This window comes from Dendrobates tinctorius, unplaced genomic scaffold, assembly GCF_039654945.1.
Source record: "Dendrobates tinctorius isolate UK_male_01 unplaced genomic scaffold, ASM3965494v1 ptg000177l, whole genome shotgun sequence".
NCBI classification, from domain to species: Eukaryota; Metazoa; Chordata; class Amphibia; order Anura; family Dendrobatidae; genus Dendrobates; species Dendrobates tinctorius.
In genome coordinates, this window is record NW_027361844.1 from 431,050 (window position 1) to 452,681 (window position 21,632).

At 43.1% G+C, this 21,632-nt stretch overlaps 1 protein-coding gene across 3 annotated transcripts in view; it reads right to left on the reverse strand.

The window, feature by feature from the left end:
* Positions 1-21,632, reverse strand: part of NBEAL1 (neurobeachin like 1) — a 363,036-nt gene that overhangs the window by 202,664 nt on the left and 138,740 nt on the right. For all 3 annotated transcript variants that reach the window (XM_073551440.1, XM_073551438.1, XM_073551439.1), the window contains 3 exons: positions 10,272-10,355; positions 9,388-9,486; positions 2,380-2,960 (listed from right to left, as the gene is read on the reverse strand). In XM_073551440.1, coding sequence (XP_073407541.1) covers positions 2,380-2,960; positions 9,388-9,486; positions 10,272-10,355 — 764 coding nt within the window. The remainder of the gene's footprint in view (positions 1-2,379; positions 2,961-9,387; positions 9,487-10,271; positions 10,356-21,632) is intronic.

Genomic DNA, 21,632 nt, shown 5'->3' on the forward strand with positions numbered 1-21,632 from the left:
GGGTACACGCTCAGTTGGTTTAAGGGAGATCTTTATAAATAGGGGCACAACTTTGGAATGGAGGGGAGCAAAAAAAAAAAAAAAAAAAATGTTCCAGAATCAGTGGAGCAGCAGCAACTAGATGAGGTGCCCAGTTTAAATTATTAAAAAAAAAAAAAAAATCAGTGTAAGGCCTGTTTCACACTTGCTTTTTTTTGCAGCGCGTTTTTCCCGCAAAAAAACGCATTGAAAAACGCATACAAAAGCATACAACTGCTGCGTTTTTTTCAAGCATTTTTATGAGCATGCATGAAAAAAACGCAGCGTTTTTAAGCGTTTGTATGCGTTTTTAGTGCGTTTTTACCGCGTTTGCGTTTTTTTCCAACATTAGGTGGCCACTCACACTAACCCAAACCATGACTTTACTAACCCTGACCCTAACCCTAACCCTGACCCTAACCCTTAACCAAACCATACTTAACCCTAACCCTGACCCTGACCCTGACCCTAACCCTGACCCTAACCCTGACCCTAACCCTTAACCAAACCATACTTAACCCTAACCCTGACCCTAACCCTTAACCAAACCATACTTAACCCTAACCCTGACTCTAACCCTGACCCTAACCCTTAACCAAACCATACTTAACCCTAACCCTGACCCTAACCCTAACCCTGACCCTAACCCTAAACCCCCTTAACTAACCCTAACTTTACCCAAACCCCTAAATTCCATTGTCTAAACTAATGGTAAAAAAAAAAACGCATGTGCAAAAAAACGCATACATAAGCATGCCAATGCGCACATATGCTCACCATAGACTTATAATGGGTGTCTTGCTGTAAAAAAACGCATTGCGCGCGCATGCGTTTTTTTGAGGCAAATCGGACGCACAAAAAATGCAACAAGTTGCATTTTGTGCGCCCGAGCGCATACCGCAAAAAAACGCATGCGCGGTAAAACGCGTACAAACGCATGTGTATGCGCACATAAGCGCATCCCATGCAAAGTATAGGAAAAAAAAACGCATGCGCTATTTAGCGCTAAATTACCGCGAAAAAAAACCCAAATGTGAAACCAGCCTAAGGCCTCTTTATGGACACGTTCATTTAGAAATTAGAGTAAATGCAAGATAACATACTTTTCCTAATTGTGTGGAAAGAAAAAAGCTATTTTGGAGACCAGAGATAGTTATCTACAAACAATAGCATACTGTATATATAAAAAAAAGTTCTTTGACTCGAGTATAAGCCTAGGGTGGAAAATGCAGCAGCTACTTGTAAGTTTAAAAAATAAAAATAGATACCAATAAAAGTAAAATTAATTGAGACATCAGTAGGTTAAATGTTTTTGAATATCTATATTGAATCAGGAGCCCCATATAATGCTCCATAGTTCATGATAGCGCCATAAGATGCTCCATAGAATAATATGCCCCATATGCTGCTCCATAAAGGTTATGGCCCCATAAGATGTTCCATAGATTATGCCCCATAAGATGCTCCATAGAATAGGCACCATATGCTGCCCCCATAAGATGCTCCATAGATTATGCCCCAATATGCTGCCCCCATAAGATGCTCCATAGATTATGCCCCCATATGCTGCCCCTATAAGATGCTCCATAGATTATGCCCCCATATGCTGCCCCCATAAGATGCTGCATAGATTATGCCCCCATGTGCTGCCGCTGCTGCATTTAAAAATAAAAAAAAAGACATACTCACCTCTCCGTCGCTGGGGCAAGGTGCCGGTGTCACTGCTGGCACCTGAGATATTCACCTGTCCAGGGTCCATCGCTGCTTGCTGCTGTCTGGCACGTCATCTGTCAGTGACGTTCAGACTGCAGGGGGCGCGGTGCGCACTAACCACGTCACCGTGCCCTCTGCTGTCTGAACGTCACTGACAGATGACGTGCCAGACAGCAGCAAGCAGCGATGGACCGGGGACAGGTGAGTATCGCTATACTTACCCATCCTGGCACGGTCTCTGCAGCCCCCAGCTTCTCCGCGATCTCCCTTCCTGCCTTCAGCGGTCACGTGGTGCCGCTCATTACACTCATGAATATGCGCATATTCATAAGGGTAATGAGCGTTACCATGTGACCGCTGAAGGAAGGAAGGGAGATCGCGGAGAAGCTGGGGGCTGCAGAGACAGTGCCAGGATGGGCAAGTATGACCTGACACCCCCGCCCCCCCCCCTTCCCCTCCGACCCCCTGGTGTATATGACTCGAATATAAGCCGAGAGGGGGACTTTCAGCCCCCAAAAATGGGCTGAAAATCTAGGCTTATATTTGAGTATATACGGTAACATTTTGGCATAAAGTTTTTCCTGTGGCTTCATTACATATTTAGCAACTACGCCAAGTGTTACAATTAATAAATTACTAAAGCATTACCTGTATAATTGTTTTCTTTTGGTACCACTACTTGAAAGGCTAAAGGTGGATTGACCTTGGTCCAGACAAAACCAGGCATAAAAAGAGAAGGCTGAGCCAGGCCATTTCTGAATTGTAGGTAAAGTAATTCCTGATGAGCTGTGGGAGAGGTTAAAGTACTGCAAGGAACTCTCCAGCCCCTGCTTTCGGGCGATGGTGAGCATAGCTCTGGTCACTGGAACAACATATGGATGGCTCTTTTTGGGTTCATCCATCCGTAGGAGTCCAATAAGATGAAACAGTTCTTCAGAGCCCATTGACTGGCTTCCTAAAGAGCCCAATAGACTTATCAAGTTCTCTGCACAGACTCGATGCAGAGAATAATGAGAATTCAGAGTATCTATTATTCGGATGACCATGCTTGCGTTGACACACATCGTCCGGCTTTGCTTGTTTATGCAGCAGATTCGCTTCAGCCAGTCAGAGATGAAGATCTGCAGATCATGGGACACTATTTCTGGCAACCACTGTATAAGCAGCAGCAGGGGTTGGACATTGCTTATGCCATAAATCCCAACTGCAGCATGCTCGCCCTCAACAGCCTGAAAGTTAAAACAGTGCATTAAGAAAATAGAAGCAAGAAGCTAGCAGGTGAATTATCAATGGAAAAATTCATATCATGCCTTTATCTCATTAACAAAGTGTTGACGTTAAAGAGGTAGTCTCATTATTAAATTGCTTTTGTAAGACAGGATGAAAATCAAGTTTGCAGTTGACTTGCTTTCCTATCTGCTGTTATTTAACGGCAGCATATTTCCAAGGAGCTCAGCCACCAGAGCCTGAGTAAGTATTCGCAGTTGCTACATTCCAGGAAAGGAGTTAACTCCTTGAATCCCAGCCACCTCTCTCCAGACCAATGATTTGCACAGCAGTTATCTACTCAAATCCCCTCCCCCTCAGCTCCTGGCAAGCTGCTGTTATAAATCTAGCAAACTCACCATCCCCTACCATCAGCAACTTCCAGAGCAGTTCTCCTAATCTCAGCTCTCACTTTCCCGAGCCATGTGCCATTTCAAATGCACTGTTATCCATTTATGAAAATGGTGACAGAGCACGTTTCAGAATCAGAACGACTTATAGCTTAATTTGCTACAGCAGAATTAGAGCTCAGCACAGGTTCTGAAAATACTACGGTTCTGGTGTAACTAGGAGTGTCACACAAAGAAGCATGACCACCCCTACCAAAAGCCAGGAAGTGAAAGAGACGGGAAAACTGTATGCTGCTAAACACACAAGCTGAGAATACCCCTGTAATTGAACATAACACTGTTACCAAGGTTTTGTCCCTTGGACAATTTTGAGTGTTCCTGATAGATTTTTTCATACTGCTTTCAGAAATGACTTCAGATTTTTCCTATCTCTGAAGGTTTTTGAGAAATTATACGAAACATTATAATATTCTGCTATAATTCTAAAAACTCATATGAACTTTTTCTGAAACAGTATATTCTGAATTTTCCACTGAAATAACAAATTGCTGATCTACACATATGCGATCACTTATTATGCGAATTCCGCGCAGGCGCAGTGAATCATTCGGCTGACCATGTACAGAGCATACCACATCTCCTGGGCAGGGGAGGAATCAAAAGACAATACTGACATACTTCAAGCATCCAAAGATGATATTTCATTTTTTTTTTTTATTTGATAGGTTAAAAAAGAGGGACACTCCTCATTCCAACTACTCCCTTCAGGACGTCGCTTCAGAGTCCCCAAATGCAGCACCAACCGCCATATGAACAGCTTCTATCCACTCTCTGTTCAACAATTAAATCGTCATGTGTAGACTATATACTGTATCTGTCTTGTTAGATGTTACTTGTTGTATCTGTTGTTATATATTATGTTGCCTCTTTGCCACAAAGAATTCCTTGTATATATGTAATATGTACTTGGCGATAATAAATTTGATTGATTGATTGAGATACAATGCGTTTCGGATACAGTGTATATCCTTCATCAAGTATCATAAAACACAGTACAAATCCTACAGGATAACATGAAATATCATCTCTGGATGCACATGAAATATAATCTTTGGATGTGAGTCCTGGGAAGCGCTGCCATTCATAGGCTGGATGTGCCTTTCTTGATTTACTCATCCTGTGTGAGCCTGAATCTGGCTCTTTCACTTGAATCCACCCGAGGCAAGCTGCAAGCCCTGTCTATTGAGAAGTATCCCAGAAGGAAGGATTTTTGAGGATACAAAATCTAAAGCCATATTAGTCTTCTATCAGGTGAGTGCATAAAATTGTGCACCCTTTAAAGACTACAATATTGTGTTTACGCACTTAGGGCGCCGCAATTTGTCTGTTCTTCTCTCCCAAACAGGGGTTTTTTTTTTTGCATACTTCAAGCATGACTGAATGAATCACGACCTTCAATGCCACTCGCTGTCCCAATGATATGGAGAGGGCAGAGAGATCATGTAAGAGATTGCTACTTCTGCCTTACAAATGTAACAGGATATTCGGCAAAGATCAAGAAATCAATAGAATATCCTAATCTTCCTTCAGCCATAAGACCAGTGCCACACGATGAAAGTCTTCGTGTTCCAAAGGCGCCCAAAGTATGGACAATGGAGGACGGTGAAGATGTACTAACAATGTCAGTGGAAAATGAAACTGCTGCAGACCCAGACTTTGAGCCTTCTACATCTAATCCACATCTGTTCAGTCAAGCTGATCTGAGTGACTTGGTCAGAGATTTGAAATTGTCAAAGAGGCAGGCAGAATTATTGGGATTAAGGCTACAAGAACGGAATCTCTTATTACCAGGAACAAGAGCTTCTGTTTTTCGCAGTCGTCAAGAAGACCTTAATCAATTTGTCAACCATGTAGACAGTTTAACCTTTTGCAACAACGTCTTGGAGTTGTTTGGTGCAAACATGACCCAAAGGAATGGCGACTGTTCATTGACTCCTCAGTTTTAAGTCTGAAGGCTGTTTTACTACACAACGGAAATATTTATCCTTCTATACCTACTGGACATGCTGTACACATGAAAGAAACGTATGAGAATATGGAGTTACTGTAGACCAACATTAATAGAAATTATAACTGGAACACACAGTATGTGGTGATCTAAAAGTTGTTACACTTTTTCTTGGACTGCAACTTGGATAATACCAAGTATTGTTGTTTCATTTGTGAGTAGGACAGTCGTGCACGAGAAATGCACTATTTCAGAAAGGACTGGCCACTCCGCGAAAACCTGGTTGCTGGACAGAAGAATGTTAAACATAATCCTCTCGTTGATCCAGCAAATAAATTTCTCCCTCCTTTGCATATTAAACTTGGGCTTATGAAGAATTTTGTCAAAGCAATGAACAAAGAATCGAAAGCCTTTTCTTACTTGCGACAGAAATTTCCAATAAGTGATGCAAAGATTAAAGAAGGTATTTTTATTGGCCCACAGATCAGAGATATAATTAATGATAATAGCTTTGATGGTCTTTTGCAAGGTGCTGAACAAGTGGCATGGAGAGCCTTTAAAGATGTGACCTTCAACTTCCTTGGCAACAGCAGGGCACCGAACTTTGAACAACTCGTGGACAGCATGCTCACAGCATATCATTTGATGAAATGCAATATGTCACTAAAAATGCATTTTCTACATTCTCACTTGGACTTTTTTCCAGCCAATCTTGGTGCCATTAGCGATGAACACGGTGAAAGATTTCACCAAGACATTGCGCTGATGGAGAAAAGGTAACAGGGAAAGTGGAGTATGTCAATGCTGGCTGATCATTGCTGGAATCTTATTCCGAGAAGCATCTGACACGGATTATAAACGAAAGTCATCTGAAAAACACTTTTGAACAATTGCTTTTGCTACTGGCATCGCTGCACATGTATGTAGTGTCTCGGACGTCAATGTAGACTATAAACTGTTGTTTCTTAACCCCTTAATGACAGACAATATGTATTTTTACTGACCTGAGATACAAGAGAATATCATCCCCATACAGGTGACAATCCAGCAGCAGTCAGCTGTACACTATAGCTGACAACTTGCGCTATCACAAACAGTCAGTGTTGGCACCGTCCACATCTGTTTAACCCCTTAGTTGGTTAATAGATTGTGGGGGCTTCTGCTTTAATCTAATTGACACACCGAGATCACGATTGTGTGGTCCTGATATTTGCCATAGCAGTTCATGGCCAAATAGCGGCCTTAAGAGTCTCCCGGCTATAGCGGCCAGTTCAGAAGTTAGCGACATTTAGGTGGTACACAAACACTTTTTCATTACTGCTATACTACTTTGCATTAATTCCTGAAAATCACCTGAAGCGTTAATAAACTACATAACAGCAGTTTTCAATATGTCAGGGGGTGCTATTTTTAAAATGGTATCACTTTCGGGATCTTCCAATATATAAGACCCCCAAAGTCACTTCAAACCTGGATTGGTCCCTCAAAAAAATAAATGTTGTAAATTTCCTTGAGAAAATTAAAAATTACTGCTGCATTTTTAAACCTCCTAAAATGCTAAGAAAATAAACTAGCGTTTTAAAAATGTTGCTGATGTAAAGCAGACATGTGGGAAATGTTTTTTTATTAATGTTTTTGTGTGACTATCTGGATTGAAGGGATAATCATTCAAACTTTGAAAACTGGAATTTTTTTTTACATTTTTGTCAAATTTCTGATATTTTTATAAATAAACGCAAAACATATCAACCTAAATTTACCATTGTCATAAATTATAATGTGCCACGAACACGAAAAAACAATCTCAAAATCACTGGGGTTTGTTGAAGCGTTATTACCAAATAAAGTGACATCGGTCAGAATTTAAAAAACTGGCCCCGTCACTAAGGGGTTTAAAACCTTACGTGATACAGACTATTGGAGCACATATTCATGTTCAGCATATCAAAATCTATAAGATACAATAAAATTTTCTCAGGGGGACAAGAGCTTCCATGAAATTTGTTGCGCAATGTAATATTAAAGAAAGTAATGCACTGAACATGAATAAATTGTGAACATCCCCATATGTGTATATATTGTGAGGCAGTGACCAGTGTCACAGTTAGGGGTCGCTGTTTGTTCTCCCCAGGATGCACACGGAGGCGTACTGAGGTCATGAGGGGGCATTGAAGCCACAGGTGTAGCTGTGATTGCAATGGTGAAGCAGTGACCAATGTCACAGGTAGGGGTCACTGTGTGTTCTCCTCAGGATGTGCATTGAGGCGTATGAAGGCCATAGGAGTGCATAGCAGTCACGAGCATAGCGGTGGCTGCAATGCAGATTACAAATAATAAAAGTGAGTGCTAGTCTTGGACATGCTAGTGTCCAAGGCAAATGTAGGGAAAACCTGCTCTGGGATGTTGTGATGTGAAACAGACGGCAGGATGGTAGTCGTGCAGTCTGTTTCATTCCAGGCCCAGGTTTTGTATGTGGTTGAAGGCCACAGGTTCCTTTGTTAAAAACCCTGCAGAAAAGGGTATGGGTGTGTCAGGTGTAACATCAATGTCAGTCTGGTGTGTGCTGTTGTGCAGAGTAGTCGGCGTTGCAGAGCTATACCTGTGTGAGGCAAAACAGGCCAGTGGAGCCAACAGCCAAGGCAACTGAATAGACTGGCACCCGCAGTGTACACAGCGGTGCTGCCGTCCATGGTAACTTGTCTTGGAGGTGGGTGTCCTGTGCCCGGAGGTGAACCGGAGGTGGATGTCCTGTGCCTGAAAGAGGACTAGCGTGTTTAACGGCTGCAAACAGGAGGATATGGTTCTCAGCTGTAATCCGGAGGATATCAAGGACTGTGTACGGCTGTGAGTAAAGAGACTTTAATATGGCGCTGCAGTCGCCCACGGCTACTGGGCAAAAGAAAGTCCAGCGTGTTTAGTGACTGTAATCTAAAGGATGCCGTGTATTATGTAGTGCTATAAACACTAATGCTATGCACTTGCGTTTATATGAGTTGGACATTTAATGCTGTGAAGGAAACGCATTAAAGAGACTTTTTGTGTTTGAACTTTGTGGGTCACTGCCTATTCACTGCATACCGTGCTACTGGTGCATTACAATATATAATACACACATTATAAATATATATCTATATACACTGTTCTGTTCCGATTATAAATATATAAAAATTGCTGATATACTATTATCTCTACCGTCCACCTCCCAATGGCAGCGTTTGTCCTGATACCTCATTGGGTTAGCGGATTGCTCATTAAAACAGCTGAAATAGCCTCCTTCTCTGTCACAGCAGCCAGCCCACTTAAAGAGGACCTGTCTCATGTCCAAAAAAAATTAGCTTGTTAGCTTGCCAAAATGCCTGTGCAGCCCTGAACCTGGGGCTGTTTTTCATTTGTCATTTTATCACTCTGTTGCGGAGATGTGCCCTTTTTCTTTTTTTGGCACCAAGTATGCTTGTGGTGCAACTGGGTGTTTCACAAGAGTTTTTTTCTGGGGTTGTGTAGTCCTCCCCCTCTATGACACTGCTCGGCATCGTCTGTACAGGATTAACAGCATGATCTCATGATTTTGGCCTAAACTATAATGAATTTGTCAGGCTGCATTTGCCCATAAGGCATACTGCTAAGCTCATCCCACGTTTAAAAAGTTGGTGGATTTGGTTTAAAAATGCCAAAATTCCCAAAATGTTTGGGCAACTACATGCTATGCAAACATTTGGCAATATTTGCAACAGTTTTACTACAGTTTTCTGGTACAAACTCTGCGTATTTGCAAGGCAAAAATAAACAGCTTGTTTATATTTTCTATAGTAATAAAATAAATGAAAATGTGCAATTAATGTCATTATATTAAGTGAATTGAAAATTACATGAGAACAGCTAAAATCACAGGGACAATAATGTCATAGAATAATATGATAAAGAGGTGGACCAGTGACAACAGTAAGGTGCTCACTTCCAACCTTGTAGATCATAAAAAGTAGTTGACTAATAAAAAATAACATAAAGGGAAAATAAAAGCTCACTGAATTTTACCATGTTAAGAAGTTCTTCAAGTAATATCCGTGATGGTTGACCTAGGGATTTCAACACCTCAAGAAACTGGGTATAGCCAATTCTTTCTTTAAATACTTCCTAAATAGATAGAAAATAGTATACATAATATATAATTTACATACATAATCACTATATCTGTAACTCAATTACTGGTACAACTCAGAGTAATCAAAACTGTTGCAAGAAACGCAATCCCTACAACAGGTAAGGTGTGGTGGTCACCACTGGCACCTCCACCAAAAGGCAATGACAAAAGGGACAGACAGACAGTGGAGTTTGCTTAAAGGAAATCGGTCAGCAAGTTTTTGCCATTTTATCTGAGAGCAGCATGATGTAGGGACAGATACTCCGATTTCAGGGATGTGTCACTTCCACAGCAGCTTCCTGTAGTTTAATACGGTGTTTTATCAGCAGATTACCAGTATAGGACTAGGTACCTACTTTGTGCCAAGTGGTCCAGCTGTGAGTAACTCCACCCTCACTACTGATTGGCAGCTTGCTGACATTGCACACATAGAGCTGCCAATCAGTGGTGTGGGAAGGGTTACACAGAGCTCAGCATTCATAGCACTGCTACATCTAGAGCTGAGAAAACAGGGATTTTATCAAAACTGCACCATGCAGCTCAGTAAGTTACATCACTGGAATCAGGCTCTCGGGCCCTAAACCATGCTGCTCTCAGATTACATAACAAAAGACTGCTAATCGCCCCTCTGTTCTACTGATCATTAGGGGGATATTAGTCTATCCTACTGACCATAGCGGGAAACACAGCGTCACTGATTTCACAACAGACAACCATAGAGTCTCTCACAAAATGAAAACAGATCTGGCAGAGCTTTCAATCCCGTGTCATATTTTACCTTTGCGCCAGGAGATTTATGTTTCACAGCTGTGAGAGCTTTAATTGCAGAGACGACCAAGGAGTCTAACTGTTCTTGAAAAACCTAAAATGGTAGAAATATAGAAGATAACTGAACAAAATGTGACTTTCTTGGTTTTGGACAGATTTGGACTTTTCAGGATGCAGTTACATAAAAAAAAAAAAAAACATTTATATTACGATTTTAGCGCTTTATAAGACTTCAATTATAATACCATCCCACCACCAGCACTACTAACAGCCTGTAAAGCAAAGACAAGAAAGAAGAAAATGAAAGGAGCTCACATTCATAGCTGGGAAGAACGAACAAGTAGCATAAACTATCAAGCTGTCAGATGTCCATGCAAATTGCCTGCGCTGGTGACTGAGGCCTTATTCACACATGCAAGTACCGTATGTTTTGTATCCGCAGAGGAAAAAAAAAAAAAAAAAAGCGTTTTCATCTACGTGATAGACCAAATTAATTTGTGTTTTACACTGTGTTCACTTTTTTCTATTCACGTTTTACCTATTTTTATTGCATATTTCAAAAATAAAATCGGCTGGCAATTTTTGAGCAATCAGTCTGTAACGGCATAGGGTTTTCTATCTGTACGCAATAACTTATATGGTCTAGTTATGTTCACAAAACGAACCAGAGCATGACATATGTATACACATTTTTTATGCAGACAATTGCTTGAATTAAAAAACAAAACACAAAACAGTTGTAATATGTGTCAGTCTGCGGCTCATGACAAAAATCCTAGTTAATGTGATCCAGCTCACCCTTCCTAAAATTAATCCAGTCAATGGGGAAGCCCGTAAACCACGCCACTGCATTGCGTTTTAGGTAGATAAATACAAGAAAGGTAAAAGATCCAGCTTAGGCTGGTTTCACACTAGCGGTTTTTGCGCTGCGCCTCGTGCGCTATCGTGTGCATGCGCATTGCTCCCCTATCTTTAACATGGCGAGCGCATGGTATTGTGCTTGTACGCGTTCATGTGCGCTGCGTTTTTTCCAGGTGTGCGCCCAGGCACGCCAGACGCAGCATGTTGTATTCTTCTTTGCGCCCAACTGCTGCCAAAAAACGCATGCGCACTTTAGCGCACGGAATGTGCAAAAAACATTAGTCTATGGGATCGCACGTGTGCGCTAGGACATGTGCACGCATGCGTTTAAAATCGCATGCGTTTTTAGAGTTAACATGGCGACAAACTGGTTAAATCGCATGTGCAAAAAAACAGCAAACGCATACAAAACGCTTAATGCGTTTTTTGTATGCGTTTGGAATGCACATGAGGCGCAACGCAAAAAACCACTAGTGTGAAAGTAGCCTTACAGTATATAAAAACATCAAATTTTATTTCATCCATTAAAAAAGTGAAAAAATACGCAAACTTTTCAAAAAGTTGAAGTGAATAGCCTCCATAAAAACAATGTGTGTAAAATCATACAATTGTTTAAAAATAAATAATTTATCTGGCCTTACTCTAACGCAGTCTTTTTCTAAAGAATTTTTCATTATCTTATTCTGAAGCCCTATTACTGAAAGCAACTAAGGCTGGTTTCACACCAGCGTTTTATCGCGCAGTGCATCGTGCGCTATCGGGCGCATGCGCAATGTTCCCCTATCTCTAACATGGTGGTCGCAGGGTCTTGCGATTGCACACGCACATCAGCGTTTAGTGTGCACTGCGCATTTTCCAGGTGTGTGCCCAGACGCGCCGTATGCTACATGCTGCATTTTTTATTCCGCCTACATCGTTAAAAAAATTGCGCGAGCACGTGTGCGCCCAAAAATAACATTACAGTCTATGGGGTCGTTGGCGTGCGCTTGGATGCGCGCACGCGATTTGAGTAAACAATGTCTAGACAGTTGTTTATGAAAAATGAGGATGAATGAACTCATGGAGATCAACATCCAACACTGCGGAGACACCATACATGTTTCTCAACGCAGTGATTCTAGAGCAATGCCCTCATCCCTTATGGGAAATATGCAAAAACATGCAAAACACAAGCCGCGGAGACACCATCACGTTTCTCAACGCAAGCAATGACTAGCCAGGTCTTTCCCCGGGAAGGAACAACCACGGGAAGGGCAGTCTCCAATGAAGGAAACCACCTATGCCAAAACATGGTATCCATCCACAGACAGCTGTTTCGGGGTATTGCCCCTTATCAGTGTGGAGTAGGAAACTGGCTAGAAGCAATGAATAGTAAAAGACTGTGAAAAATGAGGATGAATGAACTCATGGAGATCAACATCAAACACTGCGGAGACACCATCACGTTTCTCAACGCAGTGATTCTAGAGCAATGCCCCCATCTCTTATGGGAAATATGCAAAAACATGCAAAACACAAGCCGCGGAGACACCATCACGTTTCTCAACGCAACGCATTTTTTGCTCCGCCTACATCGTTAAAAAAATCGCGCGAGCACGTGCGCGCCCAAAAATAGCAGTACAGTCTATGGTGTCGCTGGAGTGCGCTTGGATGCGCGCACGCGATTTGAGTAAACAATGTCTAGACAGTTGTTTAAACCTCCCCCTAAACGAGCAACATTGTTTGGGAGGAGTGTTGATAAAAGAAGGTGTCTTCAGGGCCACACCCCTACAGCCTTGAAGACAAGAGCAGCTACAGAGAGCAAGAGAAGAGCAGCTACAGCCATCTCGGCAAGAACTGGCCCAAGCTGATCGTGAGGTGAGGATATTGCTGCCTTTGGGTAAGTTTAGCTGCTGCCTTTAGAAATGTGTAATAATTTTTTTTTCTTTACAGACATCGGACACGGCCAGTGAAGGTGAAGTGCGGGAGCAGTCTGAGCGGGAGCAGCCTGAGCGGGAGCAGCATAGCCAAGTCGTGGCGAGGAGACGCAATGTTTGTACATAGTCTTTCCTTTTTTTTTCTGTCTTTATTTTCATCTTTTATCTTGCTTCTTCTCTGCTTCTTTTTCATTCTCCAAAATTACAAACATTCTAATTTTTTTTTTTTTTTAGGTACCACAACGGGATAACGAAAATTTTTACATTCACAACGAGCACCTGATCCGCCTTGTTGAGGAGCGTATCCCGTTGCAGGACAGCCGTGACCAGCAGTACAAAGACACAGTGGTGACCCGGCAGCTCTGGAATGAGGTGGCCGCAGCGATGATGGATGGCTGGGACAGCGCCTCTCCAACTTCAAAAAGGGCGTTCAGTAAGTATAAAGCTGCTCTGTGATTCTGCATTTATTTTTGGTCCTGATGGTACAGGTGTGTTTGTGGCAAGATATATTCTTGCATCAAACACACCAATGCCTTCTGGAAAACAGTGATTGCTTTGTGTATTGAACTGCTGTCTTGAAGCTGCATTGATTTTTGGTCCAGATGGTACAGGTGTGTTTGTGGCAAGATATATTCTTGCATCAAACACACCAATACCTTCTGGAAAAACAGTGATTGCTTTGTGTATTGAACCGCAGTATTGATCCTGCTTTCACTCTTGCTCCTGATGATACTGTTGTGTTTGCTGCTACATATATTCTAGCAGGAAACATAACAGTGTCCTCAGGATCAACAGTGACTGCAGTGTGTATAGAATTATTTTGTGCTGCCGCATTGACTGTTTGCAAAGTTCTATCAGGTGTGTGTGCTGATAATTATGTTGCCTTCAGTGCATTGTGTAACGTTTTTTCTTTGTTTTTCCAACAGTGAACAAAGTCCGCACAGGTTGGCGCTCGATGAAGGACCGCTTCAACACTGATGTTCGTGCGGAGGGACAGGTTCGCAGTGGTTCAGCGGCAAGGTGCAGAAGAAAGTACCGCTATCATCGCGAGTTGGCTTTCCTGAGACCGGTCCTTGCCAGCAGAGCGTAAGTTTGTTTTTTTTTTATTAGTATGTGCTTTTCTATTCCACAGCTGATGCTTCTTGTTAATGCATGATAGTAATGTTTTCCCTTTCTTTCCACAGCACTTGTAGCAACACCCTTCAACCTGTCCCTGGAGCGGTCCTTCATCGGTCGACCTCGGACTCGTCCCAGCCATCCGACAGCCAGGAACCAGCTTGCAGGTCAGCAACACGGACAGCTGTTGACCAGGAAGCTGGTCAAGCATGTGTTCCCCTTTCCCAGGTCTCTGTCACTGGTTATGCGGGCATTACCCGCCAGCGGCAGACGGCCTTGGAAAGGAATGTCTTGCCAGAGTTTATGCACTTGAGCGAGGCCTTTCATGCCAGCCTCAAGTCGCTGTCCAACAGAGTGGAAGGCGGTTTTTCACTCATGCAATGTGGTTTTAACCACATGGAAAACCGCTTCAACTCTGTCAACCAGCGCCTTGACCGCTTGGAGGCCGACCTCAACAGACCAGCACACCATTTTTTTAGTAAAATTGAAAAGGCATGGCGGAACACCTTAGTCCTGAGCAACAGCTGAGTGTGTTACAGGCCTGCAACATTGCTTACTTGCAGGCTATGCAGCAGAATCGGTATGTGCAGCAGCCAGTGGTGTCATTTCCAACAGTGCCACCACTGACTCGCTACACCTCCCTACCAACTTCTGCTGCATACCACTGCACAGCCACCTGCATTCCAAGCCAAGCCGGACACCACCCCAAGTCCGAGTGCAGCTGGACACTCCTCCGCCACCACCACTATGGTAGGCGCTGCTCCTGTATGGAGCACCACCACTGCACCACCTGCTTGGAGCAACACCACCACAGAACCTGCTTGGGCCACCGACACCACCAGTTAACATCAAAGGAGCACCGCCAGCACTCCCTCATCAAAGGAGCACCGCCAGCACTCCCTCATCAAAGGAGCACCGCCAGCACTCCCTCATCAAAGGAGCACCGCCAGCACTCCCTCATCAAAGGAGCACCGCCAGCACTCCCTCATCAAAGGAGCACCGCCAGCACTCCCTCATCAAAGGAGCACCGCCAGCACTCCCTCATCAAAGGAGCACCGCCAGCACTCCCTCATCAAAGGAGCACCGCCAGCACTCCCTCATCAAAGGAGCACCGCCAGCACTCCCTCATCAAAGGAGCACCGCCAGCACTCCCTCATCAAAGGAGCACCGCCAGCACTCCCTCATCAAAGGAGCACCGCCAGCACTCCTCATCAAAGGAGCACCGCCAGCACTCCTCATCAAAGGAGCACCGCCAGCACTCCTCATCAAAGGAGCACCGCCAGCACTCCTCATCAAAGGAGCACCGCCAGCACTCCCTCATCAAAGGAGCACCGCCAGCACTCCCTCATCAAAGGAGCACCGCCAGCACTCCCTCATCAAAGGAGCACCGCCAGCACTCCTCATCAAAGGAGCACCGCCAGCACTCCTCATCAAAGGAGCACCGCCAGCACTCCTCATCAAAGGAGCACCGCCAGCACTCCTCATCAAAGGAGCACCGCCAGCACTCCTCATCAAAGGAGCACCGCCAGCACTCCTCATCAAAGGAGCACCGCCAGCACTCCTCATCAAAGGAGCACCGCCAGCACTCCTCATCAAAGGAGCACCGCCAGCACTCCTCATCAAAGGAGCACCGCCAACACTCCTCATCAAAGGAGCACCGCCACCAATTCTCCTCCTAGGAGTCCCGCCAGAACTTCTCCTGCTCGGATCACCGACACGACTTTGTCTCCAAGGATCACCGCCACGACTTTGTCTCCTTCTAGGAGCACCGCCACTGCCACTTCTAGGAGCACCGCCACCACAGAGCAGCAGAGTGGTGACCCACATTCCATCTTTTACAGGTCAACGCCACGGTCCACCATCTCCAAGCGGTCGAGCAAAGTAAGGCGGTCACACGGTGGAAGTCGGTCCAGGCAGGATACTCCTGCGGCAAAGAAAAAAAAAAAAAAAAAAAACTTTGTTTGTCCATCCACCCTCTCCTCCTAATGTGTCTCAACCTGCCTCCTTGTCCATTCCACAGCTCCCTTCCCCCAGCACTTTCGTCGTCCCTTCTCCTAGAACCCCTTCCTCAACCTCCAGCCTTTCGTCTCTCCACACGCTAAAGTATCCCAATCTTCCCCCAAACGTCATTCCTAATAAAATCTTTTTTTTTTGTGGAAAAATAAATGTGCAATTCTGCTTTCAAAAAATTTGGATTGATTACTGTGTCAATCGGCGACTACACACACTGCGCCGTACACTTAGCGTTTTTGACACCAGATATTTCCATTACTGAGACATGTTTCTTGTGTCAGTCTTGGAGATATGTGTTGTCAAAAAAACCAATCTATATGACTTGTATTTTCCACACCAGTCTCTACATTATTCAAATATTGCACAGACTGAATAGAGCAGGGTTCCCCAAATCCTGTCCTCAACATCCAACAATAGATCATGTTGTAAGGAATTCCATTTTTTTCGCTCATGTGAAGCAGTTATCAACAGAACAATGGAATTCCTTACAACATGATCTGCTGGTGGTCCATGAGGACTGTATTTGGGGAACCCTGCTCGATTCAGTCTGTGCAATATTAGAATAATGTAGAGACTGGTGTGGAAAATACAAGTCATATAGATTGTTTTTTTGGACAACACATATGTCCAAGACTGACACAAGAAACATCAGTAATGGAGATATCTGGTGTCAAAAAAACAAATCTACGTGACTTGTATTTTCAGCACCAGTCTCTTCAGTCATATAATATTGCACAGACTGAATCGAGCAGTGTTCCCCAACTCCAGTCCTCAAGGCCAACAAACAAATAATGTTTTAAGTAATTCCATTACTCCGGTGATAACTGCTTCACCTGACCCAAAAAAAAGGAAATCCTTAAAACATGATCTGTTGGTAGACATTTAGGACTAGATTTTGGAAACCCTGGCATAGAGGATGGTGTTGAGTGCAAGGCATATCTATTGTTACCTTGCCTTTTTTGTACCATCATCATTTAACTATTTTTGAGACAAGGCAAGGGGATTGTAGATATACCTAGTGATTAACAACATACTCTATTTAAGTGTGTGGAATAAACTGATGACCTGATGCTTAAAATAAATGTTATATTTACTTCACCAATACCCTGGCCTTGTATCATCATCACTATCACACCTGGGCAGGTGAATACACGAGTTTTAACCTGGAGCGTTGCTTAACTGTCCATGTATTTGAAGCAGACTTTATAGATGCTGCAGTTTAAGTAATATGTGTATAGTCATGCCCATGTGTGATAACTTTGTGAACTCAATATGCGTTATACACCAGGTCTAGGTATGGTAGAAGTTGTATAAACTCTATTATGTCTCGAGTGTGTTTTCAAACTCAAGCCACAGTGGTTATCGTACAAATTTTATAGTCACATGTTTTGATGTAATAAAAAGTAAAGGATGCCATTGCATCAACAAATTTTTTTTTCTTCTAAATTGGTCCATGTGACAAAAATATTAGTTGTATTTTCTCCACCGTCGCTGCTAACTGAACACAGTGTCGAGATGATAACGGTGATACAACGTGCGTGTGTGTGTGTGTGTGTGTGTGTGTGTGTGTGTATATATAGTCACCTGGTCAGGAGTACTAGTAAATTCATGATGCACAAAACACAGCATCATATATTCACTGGTACACTTGGCTACTTGATAATAGTATTGGGAGTGTAAAAAGACACAATGCACTCAGTACAGGTATCAAAACATTGTTTTATTAACCCAACAACACCATTTGATCTTGCCATTCCACCCGGCCTACATCCAAGATGAAGTAGGCCGCAAATTGGTCCCTCATTTGGCCAACTTCAACCGATGAACTGAGAGGGTGCTGAGTAAATTCAGGCAATGGGTTAGCAGCAACATCATTAAGATCTAAGTTCAGATGCTCTCTAGCCATGACAAAATTATGTAGAACCACACAGGCCTTCACCACCTCATCCACTGTTTCCAGATTTAGATTAATGGCTGTGGCGAGGATGCGCCATCTGGATACAAGAATACCAAAGGCACACTCAACAGTTCCTCTGGCCCTGGTCAGCCTGTAATTAAAAATTATTTTTGTGTGGTCCAAGTCCCGGCTGGAGTAGGGCTTGAGCATGTTTTGGCACATCTGGGGAATGCATCATCCCCAACCATTACAAAGGGCTGTGGCGGAGCTTCGGTGTTGGGAAGAGGACGTGGCATGGGAAAATTAAATTGGTTGCCATACAATCTCCTGCCCATGTCCGAGTTCTTAAAGGCCTGGGAGTCATTTCCACGGCCAAATGCCCCAATGTCCACTGCAATAAACATACAGTCTGCATCTGCATTGGCCATGAGTATTGTAGAAAAGTACTTTTTATAGTTGTAGTACTCCGATCCAGTTCTTTTTGGCTTGATAATCCGGATGTGTTTCCCATCCACCGCTCCCAAACAGTTGGGGAAATTGCATACTGTCCAGAATTTTGTGGCGATTTCCAACCACTTTTCTGCGGTGGGCAGGGGCATGAATTCTGGACAGAGAACATTCCACAAAGCCCGGCAGGTGTCCGCTACAATTCCAGACAACGTGGAGATTCCAAAACGGTACTGGAAGTGAAGTGAAGAGAGGGTCTCTCCAATAGCCAGGAATCTGGAAACAAAGAAAAAACAACAAATATTACTTCTGTATATGGATTTTAAAAAAACACCAACAATAAATTAAAAAAAAAAAAAAGTTTATAACAATACATCTGCAGCCTTGTGTTCATTACATGCCATAAAAAAAAAAACGCAGCTTTTTGTTAAATTCATGGCAGTACTATAATTCTGCCAGATTTGTAATAGTACATGTCACAAAAAAGAAAATTCTGCAAGCATTGATTTTGCAATACTACATACCGTAATGTAACCAGTAGCTGTTCCTCAGGAGTAATCGCACGCCGGAGCTGCGTGTCCTGTCTCCGGATGGCTTCTTGGACCCGACCAAGCAAATTGTTAAAGCTTTGTTGGGACATCCGGGTATAATCTGTAAATTTCTCCGGGTTTGCCTGTAGCTCACTGTAGAGGGTGTGGTACGCTCCACGGCTCTCCCGGAGTTCAATAATGGGATGTATCCACAAACGCCACCGCTGCGGTCTTTGCTGCCTCCCTCTCTCCCTCTGTTCATGGCAAGCAACTGCATAAGCCTGAGCCATCCTGATGTCCAGATCCAAGTCAAAGTAAAAACTCTTCCAGCGCAGATCCATGTTTCACAAGGCAAATGCAAGCAAATGTGAAGAATTCAGCTGTAAACAGGGTCTATATAAAGAATTTCGATAAGACACGCCCACTGCTGTCCCATTGGTGGAGTGTGTTGCAAGAATTTTTCAAGGATTTTTTCTCCTGTGAAGTGACACCATTGCGCATAAAAAATGCAAACGCATGAAAAAAACGCTTACAAACGCATAAAAACGCTGCGATTTTTTGTCGTAATGTGCACAATAATGCTACAAAATAACGCAGCGTTTGCATGCGCTTTTGACATGCGTTTCATGTGCGCTTGATACGCTGCGCAAAAAGGCGCAAGTGTGAAAGTAGCCTTACTGATGCTAAGCAGGTAAGCATATGTAATGATTAGGACCAATATATTTTTGAAAATCCTACTTTACAATTTGAATCTCCTGTTTAGTCACACCAGCATGGGAAGCAGAGATATACAGTGCCTTGCGAAAGTATTCGGCCCCTTGGAACTTTTCAACCTTTTCCCACATATCAGGCTTCAAACAAAGATACCAAATGTAAATTTTTGTGAAGAATCAACAAGTGGGACACAATTGTGAAGTTGAACGAAATGTATTGGTTATTTTAAACTTTTGTGGAAATTCAAAAACTGAAAAGTGGGGCATGCAATATTATTTGGCCCCTTTAACTTAATACATTGTTGCGCCATCTTTTGCAGCGATTACAGCTGCAAGTCGCTTGGGGTATGTCTCTATCAGTTTTGTACATCGAGACACTGAAATTCTTGCCCATTCTTCCTTGGCAAACAGCGCGAGCTCAGTGAGGTTTGATGGAGATCATTTGTTAACAGCAGTTAACAGCTCTTTCCACAGATTCTCGATTGGATTCAGGTCTGGACTTTGAATTAGCAATTCTAACACCTGGATACGTTTATTTGTGAACCATTTCATTGTAGATTTTGCTTTATGTTTGGGATCATTGTCTTGTTGGAAGACAAATCTCCGTCCCAGTCTCAGGTGTTTTGCAGACTCCAACAGGTTTTCTTCAAGAATGGTCCTGTATTTGGCTCCATCTATCTTCTCATCAATTTTAACCATCTTCCCTGTCCCTGCTGAAGAAAAGCAGGCCCAAACCATGATGCTGCCACCACGTTTGACAGTGGGGATGGTGTGTTCAGGGTGATGAGCTGTGTTGCCTTTACGCCAAACATATCGTTTGGCATTGTGGCTAAAAAGTTCAATTTTGGTTTAATCTGACCAGAGCACCTTTTTCCACATGTTTGGTGTGTCTCCCAGGTGGCTTGATGCAAACTTTAAACACTTTTTATGGATATCTTTGAGAAATGGCTTTCTTCTTGCCACTCTTCCATAAAGGCCAGATTTGTGAAGTGTACGATTGATTGTTGTCCTATGGACAGACTGACCCACCTCAACTGTAGATCTGTGCAGTTCATCCAGAGTGATCATGGGCCTCTTGGCTGCATCTCTGATCAGTCTTCTCTTTGTTTGAGATGAAAGTTTAGAGGGACGGCCGTGTCTTGGTAGATTTGCAGTGGTATGATACTCGCTCCATTTCAATATGATCGCTTGCACAGTGCTCCTTGGGATGTTTAAAGTTTTGGAAATCATTTTGTATCCAAATCCAGCTTTAAACTTCTCCACAACAGTATCACGGACCTACCTGTTGTGTTCGTTGGTCTTCATGATGCTCTCTGTGCTTCAAACAGAACCCTGAGACTATCATAAAGCAGGTGCTTTTATACGGAGACTTGATTACACACAAGTGGATTATATTTATCATCATTAGTCATTTAGGACAACATTGGATCATTCAGAGATCCACAATGAACTTCTGGAGTGAGTTTGCTGCACTGAAAGTAAAGAGGCCGAATAATATTGCACGTCCCACTTTTCAGTTTTTGACTTTCCACAAAAATTTAAAATAACCAATAAATTTCGTTCAGCTTCACAATTGTGTCCCACTTGTTGTTGATTCTTCACCAAAAATTTACATTTGATATGTGTATGTTTGAAGCATATGTAGGAATAGCTTAGTTACTCACCGATAACGGTGTTTCTCGGAAGCCATGACAGCACCACGGAGAGAGGGGGTCCGCCCATCAAGGACAGGAACCTACAGATAAAAAACGGCACCTCTCCTCCACCCCCAGTTGGTTACAGAGCATCAGAGGGTCTCCCGGTTAGTTAGCAACAAAAATATATACATAACATTATAATATTGCATATTATGGAGAAGCCCTGTGTCTAACAAAAACA